The 27,101-nt window shown below is 46.9% G+C and overlaps 1 protein-coding gene across 1 annotated transcript in view; it reads left to right on the top strand.

The window, feature by feature from the left end:
- Positions 1–27,101, top strand: part of SLC9A1 (solute carrier family 9 member A1) — a 148,027-nt gene that overhangs the window by 93,469 nt on the left and 27,457 nt on the right. The window contains exons 7-8 of the mRNA XM_077295681.1: positions 20,530–20,600; positions 21,576–21,749. Of these exons, the coding sequence (XP_077151796.1) occupies positions 20,530–20,600; positions 21,576–21,749 (245 nt within the window). The remainder of the gene's footprint in view (positions 1–20,529; positions 20,601–21,575; positions 21,750–27,101) is intronic.

Genomic DNA, 27,101 nt, shown 5'->3' on the forward strand with positions numbered 1-27,101 from the left:
GGATGGCTGCTGTTTCTCATAGCAGACCATCCTGGCATGTCACCACATGGGGCTGATCCGCTCCCCCGCGTCAGCGATTGCTGTGATTGGCTGGTGAACTCTCACCAACTCTCTGACAATAAAGTTGTATAAAAAAAAAAAAAAAGAAAGCATGTGACAGGCTGTGATTGGTACTCTGTGACGTAGCACCAATCACAGCCGTCACAGTAGGTGGGGTGATCACCACGTCACCTCACCTGATTAACCCCTATGGCGCTGATTGGCTGAACAATAGCTTCTAGCCAATCAGCGCCAAAGGGGTTAATTTAAAATAGCGATCACCGCCCTGCACGCCATCTTTACCTCAGATTTGGCGTGCAGAGCGGTGGTCTAAGCCCCTCTGTGTCACCTGAGCAAAGGTGGCCAGTGCGATCGTCCCTGCGATCTCCTGCCCTCCTGTGTTGTGTGCTGCTCTCTGCTGCCATCTGCCTGCTGTGTGACTCCTGTGATCACAGCAGCAGCAGCACCTCCCCCATCCCTGTTCCAGTACCCCCCTCCCTCTCCTCCCTCCAAATGATTTTTTTGCGCTCTTTTTTGCGCTTTTTTTACAGTGCGCGGCGTCCCGTGCAGAGCATTCGTGCTTTTCCTGTGTCTGCAAAGCTTTGATCAGTATCGCTGCTGATTAGAGACAGCACCACTGGAATTTTTCTTTTTTAGCTAGTTAGTGTAGCGGACTTCGCAGTCTAAGTGACGTCCGATTTTTTTTATTTATTTTTTTTTTAGAAAAAAATAATAATCGTAGTTAGTATAGTGTAGGTTTAGACGTAGCAAAGTAGTGTAGCCGGTGTCAAATGTTTGGCGATGTCCCCCCCCGTACGATTGAATTTTTAGCGCACTTTTTTTGCGCTTTTTTTCTGTGCGCGGCATCACGCGCAGAGCATTCGTGCTCTTCCTGTGTCCGCAGCGCTTTCATCAGTATCACTGCTGATCAGAGACTGTGCCACGGGAATTTTTCTTTTTTAGCTAGTTGGTGTAGCAAACTTCGCAGTTTAAGGCCGGTTTCACATTTGCGGTTGTGTCCGCAGCGTTTCTTCCGCAAATATCCGCATGCGTTGTGTATTCCTATATTTAACATTAGGGACACATGCGTCTGCGATCGGTTGCTTTTTGCCGCGTTTGACGACGCATGCGTCATTTCGTCATCTGCGGTTTGGCGTGGAAATGCTACATGTAGTAATTTTTAGAGGCATCAATTTGCCGCCTAGAAACGTATGCAGTCGATTGCATAAGGAATGCGACAAAAAAACATATTATGGGTATTATGGGTTTGCTTGCGTTCGTGAACGCATGCGTTGCACCAAAAAATAAAGTTTATTAACGAGAAATATTAGTAACATTTTAGAAAATAACTGGTACAGGTAAAATCCCAACAGGACATTTATACAACATTGTCCTGCCATGACACACGCCCAATATCCGAATAAAAAAAGGCAGCAAATTGGTCCCGCATGTGGCCAACTTCAGCTGTTGACCGCAGCAGGTGAAGTTGGTAATCGGGCAGTGGGTGTGCAACTGGTTCATCCAGTTCAATGTTGGGCCGCTCCTTAGCCATTATGTAATTGTGCAGAACCACACAGGCTTTGACCACCTCGTCGACTGTCTCCATTTTTAGATTAATGGCTGATGCAAGAATGCGCCATTTTGAGACTAGAATCCCAAAGGTACACTCTACAGTTCTCCGTGCCCTGGTCAGTCTGTAGTTAAAGATCCTTTTAGTGTGGTTCAAGTCACGACTGGAATATGGCTTCAGTAGGTTTTCACACATCTGAAAGGCCTCATCCCCAACGATAACAAATGGCATCGGTGGACCTTGACTGTAGGGGAGCGGTTGTGGCCGTGGAAAATTAAAATTTCCAGTTCACCACCTGACAGCACCATTGGAGGACGTCCTTCTTACCCTCAGTGGGACAGGAACAACAAGCGGTTAAAAGGACCCTCCCCACTCCACCCACCAGTGTTTTTCCTGTCCCACTGCGGATAGGAACGGCAAGCATATCCTCCGATGGTGCTGTGCAGATGGTGGGGATCGGGGGGCCCAGCCTTTCCCTTCCCTGCCGCAAGACATCTGCGGCTGATACCTGCTATGGGGGGTCCCTCAGCCTCCACAGTGTAGCGCTGCTCCTGGGGTCGGGTCCGCTTCCTCCGTATAGGGGGCTCTCGGTCCGGGTGCCTGTATGCCGGGGAGTCAGGGCGGTGGTCGCTTCCAGCATGCGACCAGCTCCAGCGTGCGGCCGTAGCTTCACCAGAGACCGCTTCCAAGTGGCCACTTCTGGGTCCAGCGGCCGCATCACTTCCGGCCGCGACGGCCGCGTCACTTCCGGTCGCGGCCAGCGTGGGAGAATGGCGCCGGCAGCAGCGCCAGCCTCAGTGAGGAGTACAGCGCGGTTAACCGTAGCGGCGGTAAGGAGGGCAGGATCAACCAGGTAAATTCTATATAAACTTACTAAGGGGGTCTTTATGCCGCCGGCCATCCTGACAAAGGAGCACCCGGCTATACGGCTGGAATTGTCCTTACTATGGAGGAGACAGCCAGACCTGAGGGGACTGACCAGCTTCAGGGGCACGTGAGTGGGCTATATTAAGCCATACCACAAAGCTCACCCCTCCCCCTGTTCCCCCTACCTACGTAGTATTCCATATGTATCTCTATCTATCCTAGGCAGAGCCTCCCATTCCCACATCCGAAAGGAAAAAATCTGGGAAAAGTAAATGCCCAATATGTGCCACTAAGTTTCCGGAAAATTGGCGGAAGCCATTATGCAAATCATGCACATCCAAGATTGTGGGGGATGAACAAACTGCGTTGCTATCCAGTATGAGGACATTGATTCGGCAAGAGGTTCAGGCATCCATCTCAAGCTTGAATCTTCCCCAAACAAGTCAGTCAGAACCACAAACCTCACGGAAGAGGCCAAGGGAGTCTAGCCCCTCTTCCGAAGGAGAGGTTTCGGAAGATTCTGACCAGGAAGAAAGACGGATCATTGCGCAGAGGGAAGAGATATCTCTTCTCTGCGGCAGACACAGATGAGCTTCTTCATGCTGTACGTAACACCATGCAGTTACAGGACACCGAGAGGAGACCTCGATCCAGGATGAGATGTTTGGCGGATTACATGCCCAGGTCACAAAGGTTTTTCCCGTCAACAACCACATCCGTTCCATGATTCTGGAGGAATGGCAGGAAGCGGAGAAGAGACTAGTGGTACCCAGAGACTTCAGACTACGTTAGCCTTATAATCCAGAGGACATTAAAGTGTGGGATGAAGTTCCCAAGATTGATGTTCCATTAGTAAAAGTGGCGAAGAAGACCTCAATCCCATTTGAGGACTCCTCCGCATTGAAGGATCCGATGGATCGCAAAGCAGATGGTCTGCTCAGGAGAACTTGGGAGTCCTCCGCAGCAATAATACGGGCCAATATAGCTGCAACATCGGTAGCCCGGTTAATGCATCTATGGATAGACGATTTGGAGGAACATCTCAAAGCTAAGACGTCCAGAGATGTTATTCTCAAATCCCTGCCGTTGCTTAAACTTGCTACAGGCTTTATGGCAGACGCTTCTGCTGAATCTGTACGCTTCGGGAGGAAAGGGTAGAGACTCCATCTTCACAAGTGCAGGTACAGGAAAGCCAAATAAATTACATCAAGGTGGGTGGTCGGTTACAAAAATTTCTAGGGGGTTGGCAGAAAGTATCCCAAAATCCTTGGATTCTGCAGGTAATTGCTCAGGGGTACAAACTAGAGTTCTCCAGCAGTCCCCCAGAAAGATTTGTTGTAACCCGACCCTGTCCGCTCTCAGACTCCTCTATGTGGACAAACATCCAGGAGTTGATAGAATTAGAAGTACCCATCTCAGAAAGAGGCAAGGGCCAGTACTCCCATTTATTTTCAATAAAAAAAACGTCGGGGGACTCCCGGACGATCATAAATTTAAAACCACTTAACAGATGGGTCCGGTACAAAAGATTCAGGATGGAATCTATAAGGTCCACAACGCCTCTCATAGACAAGGACATGGTGATGTGCACCCTAGACCTAAGCAATGCATACTATCATGTCCCGATACATGCTTCCTACCAAAAATTCCTGAGATTTGCCCTAATGAACAGGGGAGTATTATATCACTTTCAGTTCAGATGTCTCCCCTTCGGGCTTGCTTCGGCGCCCAGGATATTCACCAAACTGATGTCAGAAGTTGTGGCCTATCTAAGAAACCAGAATGTGACCATAGTACCATATCTGGACGACTTTCTGATAATGGCGAGATCAGAGAAACTTCTCAGAATAGACTGCAGCTTCACACTTTCCATCCTACAGGATCTAGGGTGGATTGTGAATTGGAAGAAATCCTGCCTGGTCCCAGACTCCAGAATGAAATTTTTGGGGGTCATACTCGACTCCAATGTCAGAACATCTTTTTTACCAGAAGACAGACAGGAGGCCTTAATCAGGCACATACACCAATTCAGGAGAAGTACACCATCCATAAGAGAGACAATGAGGATTCTGGGCTTTATGACAGCATGCATACCCTGTGTGAAATGGAGCCAATTCCACTCGTGGGAGTTACAGAGGCAGGTCTTGGGATCTTGGAACAGGAAACAGAGTTCCCTAGACAAAAAGATGATTGTGTCTCCGTCAGTAAAGAGATCCCTAACCTGGTGGACCACACCGGAAAACCTGAGAGAGGGAGTAACATGGATACTCGATCCCTGTGTTACGGTTACCACAGACGCCAGTCAATACGGATGGGGCGGTCATATAGAAAGGACATACTATCAGGGAGAATGGACTCCTCAGATTGCCGCAAGATCATCAAATTTCAGGGAACTGTATGCGATCTGGGAGGTGGTGTACCAGGCCCAGTCACAAGTCAGGGGCAGACATGTAAGGATACTGTCCGACAATGTCACAGCAGTGGCATTTCTAAGACACCAAGGAGGTCCGAAGCATCCACCGCTGCAACACCTAGCAGACCAGATTTTCAGACGGGCAGAGAAATCTGTCAAATCCATCTCGGCAGTTCACCTGGAAGGCGCCAAAAATCAAGTAGCAGATTTCTTGAGCAGAACGTCTGTACATCCCGGAGAATGGGAACTGAACCCAGAAGTATTCAGCAGTCTGTGCTAGAAATGGGGAACACCTCAGGTGGATCTTTTTGCCACAAGGTCAAATACAAAGGCCAGAGCATTTTTCTCGCTCAATCCTTTAGACAGAGCCACTGCAGTAGACGCCTTGTCTCAGTATTGGGGAGAAGGTCTCCTGTACGCATTTCCGCCTCTTCCTCTGATACCGAAGACACTTAGGAAGATATGAGACGAGAGCAACCGTAATCCTGGTGGTTCCTTTTTGGCCAAAAAGGAGCTGGTTCTCTCTACTATCCAGAATGTCAACAGAGAGACCAACCCTATTACCGAACAGGCAGGACCTTCTACTTCAGGGTCCGGTGTTCCACAAGAACCCAGATTCTCTTCACCTATCTGCTTGGATCCTGAACGGCAAACCTTAAGATCCAGAGGCCTGTCAGAAGATGTCATTACCACACTCCAGGCAAGCAGAAAGCCGGTGACTTCTGCGATTTACAACAAAATCTGGAAGCGGTATTGTTCCTTTCTGGGAGAAGTTTCTGTGGATACCTCAAAACCGGACATTCCCAGAATCCTCGACTTCCTGCAACTCGGATTTGAGAAGGGCCTCCGGCCTAGTACTTTAAAAGTACAGATTGCAGCGCTTAGTGTCTTTTTTGATATGTCACTAGCCTCCCATCCTTGGATAGCAAGATTTTCCAGGGCTACACAGAGAATGAGACCACTTGTGAGAGAATCAACTCCTCCTTGGGACCTAAACTTGGTCCTTAATGCCCTGTGTAAAACCCCGTACTTGTTATCAGAAGATATGAGCATAGCCAATCTCTCCTTTAGAACTGCCTTCCTGATTGCCATCACATCAGCTAAAAGGCTGAGGGAGACGCAGACCCTTTCCACTCAGAACCCATATCTTCAAATCTTTGACGACAGGATAGTCTTAAGACTAAAGGTACCGTCACACTCAGCGACGCTGCAGCGATATAGACAACGATCCGATCGCTGCAGCGTCGCTGTTTAGGTCGCTGGGGAGCTGTCACACAGACAGCTCTCTCCAGCGACCAACGATCAGGGGAACGACTTCGGCATCGTTGAAACTGTCTCAACGATGCCGAAGTCCCCCTGCAGCACCCGGGTAACCAGGGTAAATATCGGGTTACTAAGCGCAGGGCCGCACTTAGTAACCCGATATTTACCCTGGTTACCATTGTAAAAGTAAAAAAAAAAAAAACACTACATACTCACCTTCTGATGTCTGTCACATCCCCCGGCGTCCACAGGGTTACGCGCTGCTGCTCAGAGCTTCCTGCACTGAATGTGTCAGCGCCGGCACTAACAGCGGTGACGTCACCGCTGTGCTCTGCTTTACGGCCGGCGCTGACCCATTCAGTGCAGGAAGTTCTCGGCAGCAGCGCGTAACCCTGTGGACGCCGGGGACGTGACAGACATCAGAAGGTGAGTATGTACTGTTTTTTTTTTTACTTTTACAATGGTAACCAGGGTAAATATCGGGTTACTAAGCGCGGCCCTGCACTTAGTAACCCGATGTTTACCCTGGTTACAAGTGAACACATCGCTGTATCGGCGTCACACACACCGATACAGCGATGACAGCGGGTGATCAAGCGACGAAATAAAGTTCTGGACTTCTAGCTCCGACCAGCGATATCACAGCAGGATCCTGATCGCTGCTGCGTGTCAAACACAACGAGATCGCTATCCAGGACGCTGCAACGTCACGGATCGTCGTCGTTCTCGCTGCAAAGTCGCTTAGTGTGAAGGTACCTTTAACCCAGCCTTCCTCCCCAAGGTAGTGTACTCTACAAATATAAATCAGGAGCTAATCCTTCCTTCATTCTGCCAACACCCTAGGAAACACCCAAAGGAAGGGTTTGACCATGACCTTGACGTTAGGGAGACTGTTCTAAAATACCTGGGGGCGACAGAAGGTTGGAGACGAGACACTAACTTGTTAATTCAGTACGGGGGTCCAAATAGAGGTTGTAAGGCAGCAAAATCAACTATTGCTAGGTGGATAAAAACCATGATAAACCTAGCGTATACAGACCAAGGGAAAGATCCCCCGGATATTCTTAGAGCCCATTCAACTCGAGCTATCTCTACATCATGGGCGGAGAAGGGGGGAGCCTCAGCTGAGCAAATTTGTAGGGCGGCGACTTGGACCAGTCTTTCTACCTTTGCTAGACACTACACTGAGTGTAAGAAGGATGTCCTCCAATGGTGCTGTCAGGTGGATTCCTGGAAATACAATTACCGTTAAGAACTAATTACCGTTTTTTGCCATACACACGGAGGCCCATATCAGAGTTCTTAAAAGTCTGGGAGTCATTGCCATGGCCAAAAGCTCCAATGTCCACAGCGAGGAAGCGACAGTCTGCATCGGCTATTGCCATGAGCACAACAGAAAAATATTTTTTGTAATTGAAGTACTCCGATCCTGTTCTGGCTGGTTTGATAATGCGAATGTGCTTTCCATCAACCGCTCCCAAACAGTTTGGGAAATCACACACACTCCAGACTTTTTCCGCAATTTCAAGCCACATGTCCAAGGTGGGTAGGGGTATAAACTCATCCCGGAGTACATTCCACAAAGCCCGGCAGGTGTCCGCAACTATTCCAGACAGGGTGGATATTCCAAGCCGGTATTGGAAGTGGAGGGATGATAAACTCTCTCCGATTGCCAGAAATCTGGAAGGAAAAAAAAAATTTACATTGAGAAGCGTTGCAAACGTGGCGTTTTTTTAACCGCGTCTTAAAAATGCCGCGTTTGGACGTGTTTCTATGCGTTTTTTCCTGCACTTGCGGATGCGGATTAAACACTGCGGATTCTAACGCAAATGTGAAACTAGCCTAAGCGACGTCCAAGTTTTTTTTTTTTTTTTTTTTTAAATATTAGTTAGTACAGCATAGTTTTAGACATAGCAAGGTAGCGTAGCCGGCGTCACATCGTTAGTGACGACCGATCTTCTTTTAGAGAAAAAAAATTGTACAGCGTAGTTTTATTGGTAGTGTATTAGTACAGCCGGCGTCACAGCGTTAGTGACGACCGATCTTGTTTTAGAAAAAAAAAAGTACAGAGTAGTTTTATAGGTAGGGAGGTAGCTTTTTTTTTTCTTGCATAAAAAGTGCATATGGGGAGCGTACGTCACATTGTTCGTGACGTCCGTTTTTCTTTTGTAAAAAAAAAAAAAAAAAGAATTGCGTCGATTAACTTTTTAGCGAGGGAATTAGGGGAGCGTACGTCACATTGTTGGTGACGTTCGTTTTTTCTTTTGTAAAAAAGAATTTGCGTCGGATAAATTTATAGGGAGGGCATTAGTGTAGTGAACATCTGTTTTTTTTTATACAAATTTGTTTTGTTTTTTTTTTAAATCTGATTTTTCTTTCCATTTTTTCTTCTACATTTTACCTCTCTACTTCTTTTTTTTCTCCCTGTTTTGTTATAATATAGATTACCCTATACACAAGCCCCACACATTACACGTGTAAAAGCACCACTTACATACACATCCCCGGGGTTTTGGAAAAAAAAAAAAAGGCCCATTCTTCAACAAGAAGATTTAGGGTCTACAAGGGGAAGGATACCCAAATTAACCCCCCTGAATGCCCCCCCATCCTGGGGGTGAGTGGGAAAATTGTGTGGAAATTGCTGCACCCACTGCTGGATAAGGGTTATCACCTCTACATTGAAAACTTTTACACCAGCGTCCCACTCTTCAAGGCCCTCTCTGCCAGAGGTACAGCTGCATGTGGCACCGTGCAAAAAAATCAGCGAGGCCTCCCTAAGCTGCTAATTGGGCAAATGCTGAGAAAAGGGGAAAGCAGAGCCCAATGCAGCGACAACATGCTGGTGGTCAAGTATAAGGACAAAAGGGTTGTCCTTATCCTGACCACCATACACCGTGACAACAGCACCCTTGTCGCTGTTCGTAGGACCACAACACAAGTCCGAAAGCCAGATTGTATCTTGGATTACAATCGGTACGTGGGGGGTGTGGGTCTTTCAGATCAGGTCCTCCAACCATACAGTGCCATGCAGTATGGTACAAAAAATTGGCCGTGCACATTGTACAGATGGCACTGTACAATGCTTTTGTGCTGTTCAGATCTGCAGGCAATACGGGGACCTTCCTTCAGTTTCAGGAGGAAGTCATCAAGGCCCCAATGTTTGGCACTCGGGGAGGTGAGGGCCCCAGTACTTCTGAATCTGATAGTGCCCATATTGTCCCAGGTCAACATTCCCAGGACAGGTTCCCCAAGGAGCAAGGACAAGACGATCACAAAAACGGTGCAGAGTATCCTCCAAGAGGGGAATCCGAAAGGACACAACTTACCATTGTGAAACCTGCCCTGAGAAACCTGGCCTTTGCATTAAGGATTGTTTCAAAGCATACCATACGTCCACAATTTAATAAAATTAGTTTATACCCTTTTGACGCAACACATCTATAATCTGATGTACCGAGCACATCTTACACATACCGCCACATTATAAATTCATACACTAAAACCAAAAGTATTATAGTTATTACTATAAAACTATGCCTCTAGATAAATTCCTTCAGAGGTGTAGTTTCCAAAATGGGGTCAATTGTGGAGGATTTCCACTGTTAAGGCACATCAGGGGCTCTGCAAACGCAACATGATGTCCGCAGACCATTCCATCAAAGTCTGCAATCCAAAATGTCACTCCTCCCATTCTGAGCCCTGCCGTGCACACAAACAGTGGTTTTCCCCCACATATGGGGTATCTGCATATTCAGGAGAAATTGCTCAACAATTTTAGTGGACCATTTTCTCCTTTTACACTTGTGAAAATAAAAAAATCGTTGCTAAAAGATCATTTTCGTGTAAAAAATGTTATTTTATTTTTTTCCACGGCTCTACGTTATAAACTTCTTGTGAAGCACACAGCTACATAAGTTCGATAAAGGGTCTAGTTTCCAAAATGAGGTCACTTGTGGGGGTTTTCCAATGTTTAGGCACATCAGGGGCTCTTCAAACGCGACATGGCGTCCACTCTCAATTCCAGCCAATTTTGCGTTCAAAAAGTCAAAAGGCGCTCCTTCCCTTCCGACCCCTGCTGTGAGCCCAAACAGTGGTTTTCCCCCACATATGGTGTGTCGGCGTATTCAGGAGAAATTGCTCAACAACTTCAGTGGATCATTTTCTCCTTTTACCCTTGTGAAAATAAACAAATTGTTGCCGAATGATCATTTTTGTGAATAAAAAGTTAAATGTTCATTTTTTCCTTCCACATTGCTTCAGCTCCTGTGAAGCACCTGAAGGGTTAATAAACTTCTTGAATGTGGTTTTGAGTACCTTGAGGGGTGCAGTTTTTGGAATGGTGTCACTTTTGGGTATTTTCTGTCATATAGACCCCTCAAAGTGACTTCAAGTGTGAGGTGGTCCCTAAAAATAAAATGGTTTCTTACATTTTATTGAAAAAATGAAAAATCGCAGGTCAACTTTTAACCCTTATAACTTCATGACAAAAATGTTGGTTCCAAAATTGTGCTGATGTATAGTACACATGTGGGAAATGTTATTTTACAACTAATTTTTGTGACATATCTCTCTGATTTAAGGGCATAAAAATTCAAAGTTCCAAAATTGGTAAATTTTCGCCAAATTTCCGGTTTTTTCACAAATAACCATAAGTAATTTCGAAGAAATTTTACCACTATCATAAAGTACAATATGTCACGAGAAAACAGAATCAGAATCACTAGGATCCATTGAAGCATTTCAGAGTTATGACCTCATAAAGTGACAGTGGTTAAAATTGAAAAAAATGGCCTGGTCAGGCAGTTGAAAACGCGCTTCGGGGTGAAGGGGTTAAACATGTTGAGTCATGAGATGAACTGCTACACATTCGCCCTTCATTTGCTTTCTTCCCCTTTTGTACAGTAATGTTTTGTGAATAAATCATGTGACACTCTACTTGTTTTTGTGATTTCCCCAACATTGTGTACGATCACTTTTAGATTTAGTTTTCACATAATTAAAAAAAAAAAAAAAAGTCCAAGCTCAGTAATAACTACTTTTCGTGGCCTGTGAGGTGACTAACTGGCTTACCGTATTTGCCTGTGTAGAGCATTGTACAAGCACTTGTGAATCATGAAGAGGATCTTTTTTTTATTCTGTCCCTGTGTTTCCTATTAGACTACATGGTTTGAGAAAGAAGATGATTTATTATCTCTATAAATGAATCTATTCTTGGTGAAAAGTAGTATGACCAGTGGTTTCTGTACCAACCCCTTTACTCATGCTGCATTACGATTGACTACTTTAAAACCACAAATCCTTGCATTTATAGAAGTCATTTAAATCTGATGCGATATGGCCACATATGCAGCATCTAATCGCCATTTAAAATCCTTTCAATATGGTAAATATTTAAGGCTTTGGGGCTGATGCATCAAAGTTTTTACCCAAGAAAACTGGTGTCAAAGTGTCAAAAAGTCATGAAAACTTTTGCGCAACGAGGCAGTTGTGCAAACTTTTTGTGACTTTTGTCATTTTTCGCCAGTTTGACTCAGTTCCACTGAAGTGGGTCGAGACTTGGCCATGCCCGCCTGTTAAATTAATCAAAAATCACTATGCTATGGGCAGCACGGTGGTGCAAAATCACTATGCTATGGGCAGCACGGTGGTGCAGTGGATAGCACAGCAGCCTTGCAGTGCTGGAGTCCTGGGTTCAAGCCCCACTAAGGACAACATCTGCAAAGAGTTTGTATGTTCTCTCCGTGTTTGCGTGGGTTTCCTCCGGGTACTCCGGTTTCCTCCCACATTCCAAAGACATACTGATATGGAATTTAGATTGTGAGCCCCAACGGGGACAGTGATGATAATGTAAATGTCGATAATGATGATAAATGACGATAATGAATAATGTAAAGCGCTGCGGAATATGTTAGCGCTATATAAAAATAAAGATTATTATTATTATACTTTCTATGCCAGAAATGCAGTTGTCCTCTACCCCAGTCCTGAGGAATTAGCCCTCATGTTTTTCATCATATTTGAAAGATCTGTATGTTTAAGTCAATGAAAGAAGAGATTTCCCAACGAAATGTTGATGAATATTTCCCCGCACCGTTGTGCCATTCTACCAATTTAGGGTACTTTCACACTAGCGTTGTTGGCTGTACGTCGCAATTTTTCGTTTAGAAGAAAAAACGCATCCTGCAAAGTTGTCTGCAGGATGCGTTTTTTCCCCATAGACTAACATTAGCGACGCATTGCGACGTATGGCCACATGTCACAACCGTCGTGCGACGGTTGCGTCGTGTTTTGGCGGACCGCCGACACATGTAACGTTTTTTTGCGCGTCGTGTCTGCCATTTTCGACCGCGCATGCGCGGCTGAAACTCCGCCCCCTCCTCCCCGGACCTTACAATGGGGCAGCGGAAGCGTCGTTAGACTGCTTCTGCTGCCCACGTCGGGCATTATTTTCACAACGCACGTCGGGCCGACGCATAGCGATGGCCCCGTGCCGACGCTAGTGTGAAAGCAGCCGTACACGTGATCTGAAAAACCACCATGTCTCTGCTCCATGTTATTTCTGCATTCTAAACAACCCTGTTCAAGAGTCTGTGATTTCTATGTATGATTTCAATATCCGGTTTCATGCTGCGTTTGCGTTAGGCACATGCTTCATGACTTGCTTAACAGAGCATTTATTTCTGTGGCATAGTCCTGCCTCCCATCTTGTAATCATGATTCATGCCCATCTGTGCACAATCTTATATAATTTACAAGAATGAAGTTACTGTGAGCTTTTTGCAAGGTTTGTACATGCACATCACATTCTACCCTCCTGAACATGTGCAGTGTCCTGATGAGGCTTGGGAGTGCGCATCTGACTTCAGTGTGCATTAGAAGAGTGGGAGAACTCTGAAGACACACATGCTTTTCCAAGTAGCCAGTGGTGACGTCACACTTGCAGAAGGGCTCTCCTACAAGATAGGAGTTTATGGGCCCTGGCACTCCAGAATGTGGTCCTACCACTTCCCATAATTTTGAAGAACTAGGCTCTTAGGCAATATTTACTTACAATCCAAAGTGCACTGTATGTATAATGTTTTCATCATCAACTTCTACCTTCTTCGGTTTATAAGAAAACAGAAGAAAAACAGTCCTAAGGTCCAAAAAAATGTATGAAACTTACAAAAATCTCTGTTAATATGCAAAAAGTTAAAGGAGACTAAAATGTGCACACAGAACCAGCATCCGTGCAAGGAGCTGGTAGACCACACTCAGAATACATAGATAATACAGCCTGATAAAGTCCATCAAATGATGCCCATATGTATGGTGAATAGTACTACATGCAAGAGTCGCAGGTTCGCAAGCAATATCCTAAAGTATAACAAATACACATGAAAAACTTGCAATCTGTGGTAACAGGAACGCACGTGGTCCACCAGCCCACCCCGACACGCGTTTCGGAGAAAAAACTCCTTCTTCAGGGGGCATGTCAGAAGAGTGGACCACAGGTTTAAATATATATCCAACTGGAAATTAAAGTGTATGTGGCTGTGCGTCGCTGTGGCAACCTCCACGCCCGCCGGATCACATCATGCAGAGTCGTCCGCACCGGAAACACGTGGTGCCTCACATGATCAGGCGCAGGAGACATCCCGGAAGAGAACGCCGGTGGAGCCAGAAGCGCCAGAGCGGCGCATGCGCATAAAGCAATAAAATTATTAGCGGCCATATTGGAAACTGGCAAGGATAGGGCAAAGTATATAAACGGTAATGAAATCCGCTAGTCCCGAATAGATACATCCAAATGTAACCCACAGAGGAGAATAACAAGCAGGTGCGTATAAATCCACACAATAACATTCCCTCCCCTGGGATTCCTGGCAATGCGTACCCAGTCCAACCACACTGAAGATGCACATAAATATGATAGATAATTATTCAAATAATAATCATCAGTGTGGTAAAAGACGGGCCACACACATACATGTTCCACTAAGGAAGATTTAAAGGGATAGCACCTACATATTAATATCTACACAGAAATATGCATAGAGGGGGGAAAAAAATAATCCCATATGCTAGTAACATAAATACAACACATGCCATCATACCAAATAAACAAAAACAGAAAAATAAATCCTATAAGGACTCTATATATAAATAAAAAGATGGTATCCGTATGTCGACATCCCAGACCTAGATCCCACACAACTATGTCTAAAACTATCCTATAAGCTGAGAAAAATTAAAAGGTGTGTGTGTGTGTGTGTGTGTGTGTGTGTGTGTATATATATGTATGTATGTATGTATGTATGTATGTATGTATGCGCACACATATACATGGCTGTGTGCATGTATTTCTTCATATATCCATCCTTTGTAAGGGCGATATCCTGTTCATCCCTATATAGAAAACTTGTCCAAGCTCCAAATGGTCGACCACTCAACACCTATGTACAAATGTAGGAATATATATAATTAAAAGCAAATAAAATACCAAGAATGCGGGCACCGCAGCACATCATAATGAACAGCAGCAAAGCGATCACAAGAAGGGCGCAAAAGTAAGGTTCTCATTCAGGCCTTGTGGTTGAACAATTTGAAGGGTCCATATCCAATCTCCATCTGACCAAACCGTTTAGCGAATTTACCACCCTGGATATTGATATTTAAAACGTCAATACCTCGTACCCTCAACATTATGGAATCACATTGATGCTCGCAACTATGTATTTGCTATTACTTTATTGGATTGTAGAGGAAGAATAAATATCTAAGATAAAGCTGATAACGCTCTGAATGAAGAGTGGAATGACCACAATGGCGAGAGTCAGCATGTTATCTAGCTTATCTTAGATATTTATTTTCCCTATACCATCCGTGTATCTTATGAATGTCGAAGTTGACATCGTGCACAGTGTAGTTTGGATTCTGAATCAATATTGCCCTCTAATTAGTAATTCAGACTAAGGCTACTTTCACACTAGCGTCGGGCCGAGGTTACCGACGCTAGCGTTCTCTGCGCCGCACAACGGGGGCAGCGGATGCATTTTTCCAGCGCATCCGCTGCCCCATTGTGAGGTGCGGGGAGGTGGGGGCGGAGTTCCGGCCGCGCATGCGCGGTCGGAAAAAGCGGACCGTCGGGAGCAAAAAACGTTACACGTAACGTTTTTTGCTCCCGACGGTCCGCCACAACACGGCGCAACCGTCGCACGACAGTTGCGACGTGTGGCAATGCGTCGCTAATGTTAGTCAATGCAGAAAAAGCGCATCCTGCAAGCACTTTTGCAGGATGCGTTTTTTCGGCAAAACGACGCATTGCGACGTATTGCAGTTAACGCTAGTGTGAAAGTAGCCTAAATAGTTCTTCTGAATTACTTGCAAGATGGAAGCGTGACTAGTCTGGGAAAATAAGCGACCCAGCAGATTAGTCCTGAGACATTTCCATAATATGAGCACAGAATAAAACTCTATTTTGAACCTATATACAGATCAAACACAAGAAGGGGGTTGTTAAAATGCAGAAATAGCATTGAGCAGAGACATGGTGGCGTTTTAGGGGGCTAGGGCAGCTGACTGATTCCCTTTTAAAATCTTCATTCATGTGTATTGAACAGTAGCTGCAAATTTTCTGTGTGGATTTCTTGATTGAAATGCCCTAGGTGATCTACTGCTGATCCACTCTTTGCACAAGGACCTGCACTCCTTTTTGGTATACAATCTAATATATAATTGCCTAGAATACTACTTCCTGCAATTTGTGCCAAATTCCGTGGCTTTGTCCGGAGCTAATGTCCGGAGATAATGTCCGGAGATAATGTCCGGAGCTAATGTCCAGAGATAATGTCCGGAGCTAATGTCCGGAGATAAGTGACGTCACCAGTGTCCTACACCCAGGCAGAGCACAGGGGCCCCAGGCAGCATATGGGGCCCCAGGCAGAGCACAGGGGCCCCAGGCAGCATATGGGGCCCCAGGCAGAGCACAGTGGTCCCAGGCAGAGCACAGGGGCCCCAGGCAGCCTATGGGGCCCCAGGCAGAGCACAGTGGCCCCAGGCAGAGCACAGGGGCCCCAGGCAGCATATGGGGCCCCAGGCAGAGCACAGTGGCCCCAGGCAGAGCACAGGGGCCCCAGGCAGAGCACAGGGGCCCCAGGCAGAGCACAGGGGCCCCAGGCAGCATATGGGGCCCCAGGCAGAGCACAGTGGCCCCAGGCAGAGCACAGGGGCCCCAGGCAGCATATGGGGCCCCAGGCAGAGCACAGTGGCCCCAGGCAGAGCACAGGGGCCCCAGGCAGCATATGGGGCCCCAGGCAGAGCACAGTGGCCCCAGGCAGAGCACAGGGGCCCCAGGCAGCATATGGGGCCCCAGGCAGAGCACAGTGGCCCCAGGCAGAGCACAGGGGCCCCAGGCAGCATATGGGGCCCCAGGCAGAGCACAGTGGCCCCAGGCAGAGCACAGGGGCCCCAGGCAGAGCACAGGGGCCCCACGCAGAGCACAGGGGCCCCAGGCAGCATATGGGGCCCCAGGCAGAGCACAGGGGCCCCAGGCAGCATATGGGGCCCCAGGCAGCATATGGGGCCCCAGGCAGAGCACAGTGGCCCCAGGCAGCATATGGGGCCCCAGGCAGAGCACAGTGGCCCCAGGCAGAGCACAGGGGCCCCAGGCAGAGCACAGGGGCCCCACGCAGAGCACAGGGGCCCCAGGCAGCATATGGGGCCCCAGGCAGAGCACAGTGGCCCCAGGCAGAGCACAGGGGCCCCAGGCAGCATATGGGGCCCCAGGCAGAGCACAGTGGCCCCAGGCAGAGCACAGGGGCCCCAGGCAGCATATGGGGCCCCAGGCAGAGCACAGCGGCCCCAGGCAGAGCACAGGGGCCCCACGCAGAGCACAGGGGCCCCACGCAGAGCACAGGGGCCCCAGGCAGCATATGGGGCCCCAGGCAGAGCACAGGGGCCCCAGGCAGCATATGGGGCCCCAGGCAGCATATGGGGCCCCAGGCAGAGCACAGTGGCCCCAGGCAGAGCACAGGGGCCCCAGGCAGAACATGGGGCCCCAGGCAGAGCACAGGGGCCCCAGGCAGAGCACAGGGGCCCCAGGCAGCATATCGGGCCCCAGGCAGAGCACAGGGGCCCCAGGCAGCATATGGGGCCCCAGGCAGAGCACAGTGGCCCAAGGCAGCATATGGGGCCCCAGGCAGAGCACAGTGGCCCCAGGCAGAGCACAGGGGCCCCAGGCAGCATATGGGGCCCCAGGCAGAGCACAGTGGTCCCAGGCAGAGCACAGGGGCCCCAGGCAGCTTATGGGGCCCCAGGCAGAGCACAGTGGCCCCAGGCAGAACATGGGGCCCCAGGCAGAGCACAGGGGCCCCAGGCAGCATACGGGGCCCCAGGCAGAGCACAGGGGCCCCAGGCAGAGCACAGTGGCCCCAGGCAGAGCACAGGTGCCCCAGGCAGCATATGGGGCCCCAGGCAGAGCACAGTGGTCCCAGGCAGAGCACAGGGGCCCCAGGCAGCCTATGGGGCCCCAGGCAGAGCACTGTGGCCCCAGGCAGAACATGGGGCCCCAGGCAGAGCACTGTGGCCCCAGGCAGAACATGGGGCCCCAGGCAGAGCACAGGGGCCCCAGGCAGAGCACAGGGGCCCCAGGCAGCATATGGGGCCCCAGGCAGAGCACAGTGGTCCCAGGTAGAGCACAGGGGCCCCAGGCAGCCTATGGGGCCCCAGGCAGAGCACAGGGGCCCCAGGCAGCATATGGGGCCCCAGGCAGAGCACAGGGGCCCCAGGCAGCATATGGGGCCCCAGGCAGAGCACAGCGATATTTTGGACCACTGTGCGGTGTTTCAGACCCCCTGTGTGATGTCTGGGGCCCTGTTCTTAAGTATATTAAAGATTAAAGTAACGTATATTAAAGTATATTATAGATCAAATTTGACACGTTTATGAGCACAATTGAGTGATATACTCAAGAATGACATAATTTTTCAACATTTTATGGTTTCAAACTTTTTTTTTTACTTCAACCAGAAAACCTTAACGGTTCATAAAAAACTTGACTGTTCAGGATATGATAAAAGTCATAGTATTCTGAATCTTTAACTTATAAAGATACCTTTACATGGGGTGATTATTGGTTCCAGAGAGGCTTTCGGCCGATAATCGTACACATGGCTGGTGACAGGACAATACAATATAAACGTTCAAAGGTAAACACTGATAACATTAAAATCTAATATATAATTGCCTAGAATACTACTTCCGGCAATTTGTGCCAACTTCCGTGGCTTTGTCCGGAGATAATGTCCGGAGATAAGTGACGTCACCAGCGTCCTACACCCGCTCAGGGTGGACAAAGATATATGCCTTCGTGGTGCGCGGCACTTTTCTGATTGGTTGCCGCCTGCCGCGAGCGACCAATCAGAAATGTGCCGTACTGTCAAGAATTGTCAAGAGCTGGTGAGTGCAGCCATTTTTTGTTCTTTCTTACTATTATTTATTAATTGCATTATTCTTACATTTGAATAAATAAAGTATATATGGATTCTAGACTCCCGGTTCTTTAGAATCGGGCTGCCATCTAGTATAATATAAATCATGAACATATTGAACATGAAAGCCTCATTACGAAGTTGCGTTTGCCACTGACAGGGGGTGTACATCAACATCATGAGATATCATGGCAAAAGTTCTAATAGAACCCATTCCACCACCCAACCTTCCCTCCAAAATAAAATAACAAAGAGAGTAGAAGAGGTTACAACTAGTGATGAGCGAATATAATCGTTGCTTGGTTGCTAGGGAACCCCCTCATGTACTTATGCTGGCTAACAGATGTAAATCATTCAGCTGCGGCGCTAAAAACTAAATCTCTGAGCACTAAAAAAAATAATCGGAGGCACCCGAGCGTGCTCGGGAAATCTCGAGTAACGAGTATATTCGCTCATCACTAGTTACAACGCATAATCGCAGTCACAGAAGGGCATACCTGCCATTTTGAAGACAGCGACATGTATTTTGGCACAAGCACAATAATTTAAATAACTTATTTAATGGTCCCCACAAGTATTATACCTCCTCAGTACCCCTTTGTACACAAATAATGATTCTACCTTTTCTTCAACACAGTATGATTACCAAAGTGAACCCAACACTTCCAACTTAGTATGCTGCCCATAAAGTGGCTCCCACACTGTATGATGTCCCTATAATTCCCCCCTGCCCCCAAACAGTATCCTGGTGCCCACAGCCCCTCACATATAGTATCATGGCTCCCACAGTACCTCCCCTATATACAGTTTAATGACACCTCCCACACAAGCACAGTGCACACATCTTCCCCCACACACAAAATCATGGCGTCCCACATACACAGTATCATGGCATCAACAGCCCTGCCACACAATATTGGTATTATGGCCCCCGCATACAGGCATCAGTATTGTGGCCCCCACAAGCACCCCTCCACCCTCTCACTCACAGTATCATGGCCTTCTCCACTCAAATATTCATGGTCTCCACAGCCCCTCCACGTCCACCACATACACACATTTAATGATGACCCTCACATTCCCCGTCCCTCCATCCCCACACACACAGTATCATGGCCCCCACATAAATACTTGCCTTCGACCCCTCTCTCCCCACCGTTCCACCAATGTGCTGCTCTGCAGATCATTGCGCCTGCTGCACTGAGACTCGGACCCACAGACAGAATGGTGGAGCAGGGTGCCTATGTTTCCCTGTGACACCATTGGACTCAACTGTATCTGCATCCTGAGGATGGTTGGATGGATGGGACTGGACCCCATAGCAGCCTCATGGTGTGTCGCTATTAGATGTACCAACTGTTCACTGCCACGTTGCTTAAACACTGTTCTTGTCTGATAGTTTAATGCATTGTATGTGCAATAGCATGTGATGATTTCACTCCACCAGACTTGTTAAATAAGTTAACCCCTTACCAACATGTGACATACTGGTATACGCTGGCTTTCCCAGGAATATCATCATGACAGGTGGGGGGGGGGGGGGTCTTTATCAGACCCCCGGCTCTTAAAGCAACCTGTGATCACATCACTAGCGCACCGATGGGCTTGCGGAATGATGCTCCATCCTTCTGGAGTGTATTTGATAGTACTGTCAGAGAATGACAACAGCAATTTGCACGTTAACAGTTGCAGGCAGAAGCATGTGGACAAACGGCCATCATCTGCCGGGAACGATGCAGGCTCTGCGTGCCAGCCCACATCAATGTTGGGGAGCCGGCATATGTCATAACAGTACGTCATATGTTGGTAAGGGGTTAACTTATTTAACAGGTCTGGTGGTGTGAAACATGAGCATGTATGATTTTAAGAAAACATTCATAATCCTAGATATTTTTTTTTTTTTTTAGTTCCTTGATCATCTTCTGACGGGAATCGAGGACATATGTGGTCATTATGGCCACCATCACTGGAAAGACAAGTAAGTAACATTGTCTAACTACTAAAAGCTTTCACTGTTAAATATTAAAGGGAACCTGTCACCCCAAAAATCGTATATGAGTTAAGGCCACCGGCATCAGGGGCTTATCTACTTCATTCTGTAATGCATTCTGTAATGCTGTTGATAAGCCCCCGATGTAACCTGAAAGGTAAAAAAAACAGGTTAGATTATACTCACCTAGGGGTGGTCCCGCTGCGGTCCGGTCCGAAGGGCGTCTCAGTCCGCGTCCGGCGCCTCCTATCTTCATGCGATGACGTCCTCTTCTTGTCTTCCTGCCGTGGCTCCGGCACAGGCGTACTTTGCCCTGTTGAGGGCAGAGCAATGTACTGCAGTGCGCAGGTGCCGGGAAAGGTCAGAGAGGCCCGGGTGCTGGGGGAACTGCAGATATTTTGTAAAAAGCCAGAGCGCCCGCAGTTCCATGGTTTCCTGTGTGGTGGACTCAGTGCTGAGATCTCATCTCCCGAGATCTTGGTGCCGAGATCTCCATCTATGTATGCGCTGTCCTCCGGCGGCCATTTTCCCGGAGTTCCACCGCACAGGAAACCATGGAACTACGGGGGTCTGGCCTTTCACAAAATGTCGACAGAGCCTCCCGCAGCACCGCCGGGCACCCCCTCATCCCAGCCTGTGGCTTGCAGCAACAACCGATAAGGTATGTCTGCATTATAAGACACCCCCCCATTTCCCCCTCAAATTTTGGGGAAAAAAGTGTGTCTTACAATCCGAAAAATACGGTAGTCAGTATGAACTTCTTTGAATTGGCGCACAATAAACTGCTCTGAACATGACAGGTTACAGATTCTGAACATGGCCTAAGTTGCATCTTTAAGTGTTTTATATATGTAAATTATATTTTAGGATGTTTGTTTCTTTTGTTCGCTTTATGTGGATAATCAATGTGTAATCTCAATATTTTGTAAGTAATAGCCTAATGAGATCTGTCTTTTAATGCAGATTGAACAGATTCAATAAAACTTATGTGAAGAAGTGCCTTATTGCAGGGGAGAGGTCTACAGAGCCCCAGCTCATTGCCTTCTATCATAAAATGGAGATGAAGCAGGCAATAGAACTGGTAGAGAGTGGTGGCATTGGAAAGATCCCGTCTGCTGTATCAACGGTATCCATGCAGTAAGTGCAGAACATATATCAGTGTATGAAGTGTTTGAGATGTTGTTCCAGGTGAGTTTATGTATGTATGTTGCTTATGCATCAAGTTGAGTTTAGTTTATCTTGATATGGTTTATGCCAGGGGTGGAGAACCTCTGGCCTCCAGCAGATTCCCGGGGATTGCAGTGCTTCAGCCGCCGGCCGACAGCCTTTTAATTCCTCCCTACACTGCGAGCATGTGCACCAAGCGTTCACTACTGAATGATGCGGGGAATGCAATGAAGGATTATATCCTGTTGCTGGACAGTGCCAGCAGTAGAACATTCTTTGTGGATGGAATTTGGAACTGTCTGTGCTTCCGACCTGGTGTTCGCCGATGAGGCCATAGACTATAATGATGCAGACGGAGCGAATGTGCACTCTAATGTGCATCATTTTTAGCAGTGTATGCCTATAGGAGGTAGACACTCAGAACGCAGTTCTCTACGTCTGAGTGTCTGCCTCCAGAAGGCGTACACTCACGAAAATGATGCCGGTCAAAGCACACGTTCGCTCTGTCTGCATCACTTAAGTCTATGACCCCACCTGAGAATTCATCCGGACCCCGTTTTGCGGGGGATTTCAGACTTATGGGACACAGAATGCAATGTGAATGCACCTTTACAGAAGCAGGGATGAATTTACCACTGTGAGGAGCCATGCCATGTAATATACTGCTCTGTTCAGAACAACTTACAGCTGCAATCAGTTCATTACAAAACGTATCGCAAAGAGTTAAAAGTAGAATAATATCATCAGACATAACAAAAAAAGAGAAAAAAATAAACAACATACAAACACAAATCAAAGTAAAAGAGGACCTTCAAAATAGTCTTCCTTCACCTTCCTCTGACATTCATCTGGAAATTCTAAAATTAAGACCGGAACTTAAAGCAGCTATTTTATCAAATTATGACTCTGTAATTAAATCCTCAAAATTTAAAGTTTATTCCTCACTGAATAAACCGACACAATTTATGATGAGGAGATTGAAGCAAAGAAAGAGTAAAAAAGGATCAATAAAATTAAAAATCAATCAGGATATACTAAACATCACCCGAAAGACATTGCTAACGCATTCGCGGATTACTATTCTAACCTTTACAATCTTATATCTGACCCTACAATTCCCCACCCAGATCCAACAGATATTGCACTTTTTTTAAAAAGACCTAAATCTACCGTATTTTCCGGCGTATAAGACGACTGGGCGTATAAGACGACCCCCCAACTTTTCTAGTTAAAATAGAAAATCTTCTTAAAAGTCAGGGGTCTTCTTATACGCCGTGTGTCGTCTTATAAGGCGGGTGACCAATGTGCATATGGTGGGGGGAGTAGTCCCGATGACGAAGAGAGGGGGCGTCTCACAGGGATGGAATAAGTGGAGTATCCCCCAACTACCTCATTGTTGCAGCGATGCTCCAATTCAGATCTCGTTTCTTGAGATCTCGGGATGAGATCTGAATCAGCATTTTCCTGGAGGCCACCGCATCGCAGCAATGAAGCTGCTGGGGCCTCCGGGCTTTGAGGAAATGCCGGTGGAGCCCCAATGCTGCTCAAAGATACGCCGCCGCCCCCCAGCACAGAGCCCCCACGCTGCACAAAGAGGAGCCGCCGACACCCCCAGCACAGAGACACCATGCTGCACAAAGAGGAGCTGCCGCCGCCCCCCAGCACAGAGAGCATCGCTGCCACAATGAGGTAATAGGGGGATACTCCACTTACTCCTTCCCTGTAAGACGCCCCCTCTCTTCGTCTTCGGGACCGCTCCCCACCCCCCCACCCACCATATGCACATTGGTCCACACCTGCCCTATAAGACGACACCCGGCGTCTAAGACGACCCCCGACTTTTAAGATGATTTTCAGGGGTTAAAAGGTCGTCTTATACGCTGGAAAATCCGGTACCTAAAATTGATTCTTCTGATTTGAATGCTTTATCACTACCATTCACTGCACGCGATATTATTGATACACGATTCAAGAATCAAAAATACAAAAAATTAATATTATAAAACTTAGGCACAGATGTTATCCCCCTTTCTAGAACTAATTTTCAATCATGCTTCTACCTGTGGATTTTTTCCAACAGAAATTCTAGAGGCAACCATTGTCATGATTCCGAAATGGAAAGGTGAATCTGAAAACATGCAAGACTGTACGCCCATTTCAACTGTGATATCAAAATTTATTCAAAAATTCTGGCAGACAGGTTGAAGAACATCCTACTTAAGCTAATAAACAATGATCAAATTGGTTTTATTGAATGTCGCCCGACTTCAGATGGTACCAGAAGATTAGTCAATATGATTAACTCTTCTAAATTTTCATCAATTATACTCACACTTGATGCCAAAAAGGCCTTTGATAGAGTTAGTTGGGAATACCTCAAAACCACTTTAACCAAATTTGGCTTTAGTAATGCAATATTAGCAACTATTTTGCCCTCTATTCGAACCCAAATGCGAAAATCTATATTAATAATCATCTTTCTAAAACCTTCCCTATAAGTAACGGCACAAGACAGGGATGACCTCTATCACCCTTATCGTTTGCGCTAGCTATTGAACCACTAGCAGAGAAAGTTAGATTAGATAGGCTTATATGAGGTTTTAAAACCCCTTCGCGCCATTACAAAATTAGCATATTCCCAGATGATCTGCTTTTGACTTTGTCAGACCCTTTAAACTCAGTTGAGGCTTTGCTGAAAATATTAGAATCATTCTCCAAAATTTCCTATTTTAAAATAAATAGGAAAAAAATCGAAGGTGTTACACTTTCACTTAAGCAACCGGACAATTCATATTTTGAAAAACATAGTCGATTTTGTATGGTAAGATAAGGAGATCACTTATTTAGGAATTCTCTTTACTAGATACCCACACTCAACAATCAAAGCTATCTTGGATCATATTCTGGAAACTATCTCTAAGGACCTCTCTAGCTATGGAAATTCCTACCTAACACGGATGGGAAAATATCTAATAATTAAATCGTTTATTCTCCCGAAGATATTATACGTGTTTAGAGCACTGTCTATGGCCCTCCCTGCTTTTTACCTTAATAGAACCAAAACCTCTGTTAACAATTTTATCTGGAAGGGGAAGAGAGCTAGAGTTGCCTCAGACAATTTCTATAAAAATAAGCTGAATGGGGAACTAGGGCTGCACAACATCTCAATTTATTATTTAACCCCTTCCCGACCCATGACGCCACGTAGGCGTCATGAAAACCCGTGCCAATCCGACCCATGACGCCTATGTGGCGTCATGGAATGATCGCGTCCCTGCAGATCGGGTGAAAGGGTTAACTCCTATTTTACCCAATCTGCAGAGACAGGGGGAGTGGTACTTCAGCCCGGGGGGGGTGGCTTCACCCCTCCGTGGCTACGATCGCTCTGATTGGCTGTTGAAAATGAAACTGCCAATCAGAGCGATTTGTAATATTTCACCTAAAAAACTGGTGAAATATTACAATCCAGCCATGGCCGATGCTGCATCGATGCTGCATATCATCGGCCATGGCTGGAAAACCTGAAGTGACCCCCCCCCCACCCCACCGATCGCCCCCCCAGTGCTCCGTTATGGGGTCCGGTCCCCTCCGTCCTGTGCTCCGCTCCCCCGTCCTCCTGCCCGCTCCCCCCCTGCTCCTATGTCACACCCCCCCGTGCTCCCCCGTGGAAATAGGGTTAAGATTAGGCTTGTGGTTAGGGTTACGGATAGGGTTAGGGGTGTGTTGGGGTTACAGTTGTGGTTAGGGTTGGGATTAGGGTTAGGGTTGGGATTAGGGTTAGGATTAGGGTTAGGGTTGGAATTAGGGTTACGGGTGTGTTGGGGTTAGGGTTGTGGTTAGGGGTGTGTTGGAGTTAGGGTTGGGATTAGGGTTATGGCTATAGTTGGGATTAGGATTAGGGGTGTGTTGGGGTTAGTGTTGAAGTTAGAATTGAGGGGTTTCCACTGTTTAGGCACATCAGGGGTCTCCAAACGCAACATGGCGCCACCATTGATTCCAGCCAATCTTGCATTCAAAAAGTCAAATGGTGCTCCCTCCCTTCCAAGCCCCGACGTGCGCCCAAACAGTGGTTTACCCTCACATTTGGGATACCAGCATACTCAGGACAAACTGGGCAACAACTGTTGGGGTCCAATTTCTCCTGTTACCCTTGCAAAAATAAAAAATTACTTGCTAAGACATAATTTTTGAGGAAAGAACAATAATTTTTTATTTTCACGGCTCTGCGTTATAAACTTCTGTGAAGCACTTGGGGGTTGAAAGTGCTCACCACACATCTAGATAAGTTCCTTCGGGGGTCTAGTTTCCAAAATGGGGTCACTTGTGGGGTGTTTCTACTGTTTAGGCACATCAGGGGCTCTGCAAATGCAACGTGACGCCCGCAGACCATTCCATCAAAGTCTGCATTTCAAATGTCACTACTTCCCTTCCGAGCCCTGACGTATGCCCAAACAGTGGTTTACCCCCACATATGGGGTATCAGCGTACTCACAACAAACTGGGCAACAAATATTGGGGTCCAATTTCTCCTGTTACCCTTGAGAAAATAAAAAATTGCTTGCTAAAACATCTTTTTTGAGGAAAGAAAAATGATTTTTTATTTTCACGGCTCTGCGTTGTAAACTTCTGTGAAGCACTTGGGGGTTGAACGTGCTCATCACACATCTAGATAAGTTCCTTGGGGGGTCTAGTTTCCAAAATGGGGTCACTTGTGGAGTGTTTCTACTGTTTAGGTACATCAGGGGCTCTGCAAATGCAATGTGACGCCCGCAGACCATTCCATCAAAGTCTGCATTTCAAATGTCACTACTTCCCTTCCGAGCCCTGACGTGTGCCCAAACAGTGGTTTACCCCCACATATGGGGTATCCGCGTACTCACAACAAACTGGGCAACAAATATTGGGGTCCAATTTCTCCTGTTACCCTTGCAAAAATAAAAAATTCTGGGCTAAAAAAATATTTTTGAGGAAAGGAAACACATTTATTATTTTCACAGCTCTGCGTTATAAACTTCTGTGAAGCACTTGGGGGTTCAAAGTGCTCACCACACATCTAGATAAGTTCCCTTGGGGGTCTAGTTTCCAAAATGGAGTCACTTGTGGGGAGTTCCTACTGTTTAGGCACATCAGGGGCTCTGCAAACGCAACCTGACGCCCGCAGAGCATTCCATCAAAGTCTGCATTTCAAAACGTCACTACTTCCCTTCCAAACCCCGACGTGTGCCAAAACAGTGGTTTACCCCCACATATGGGGTATCAGCGTACTCAGGAGAAACTGGACAACAACTTTTGTGGTCCAATTTCTCCTGTTACCCTTGGGAA

The sequence above is a fragment of the Ranitomeya variabilis genome, chromosome 3 (genome assembly GCF_051348905.1).
Source record: "Ranitomeya variabilis isolate aRanVar5 chromosome 3, aRanVar5.hap1, whole genome shotgun sequence".
Classification (NCBI taxonomy): domain Eukaryota; kingdom Metazoa; phylum Chordata; class Amphibia; order Anura; family Dendrobatidae; genus Ranitomeya; species Ranitomeya variabilis.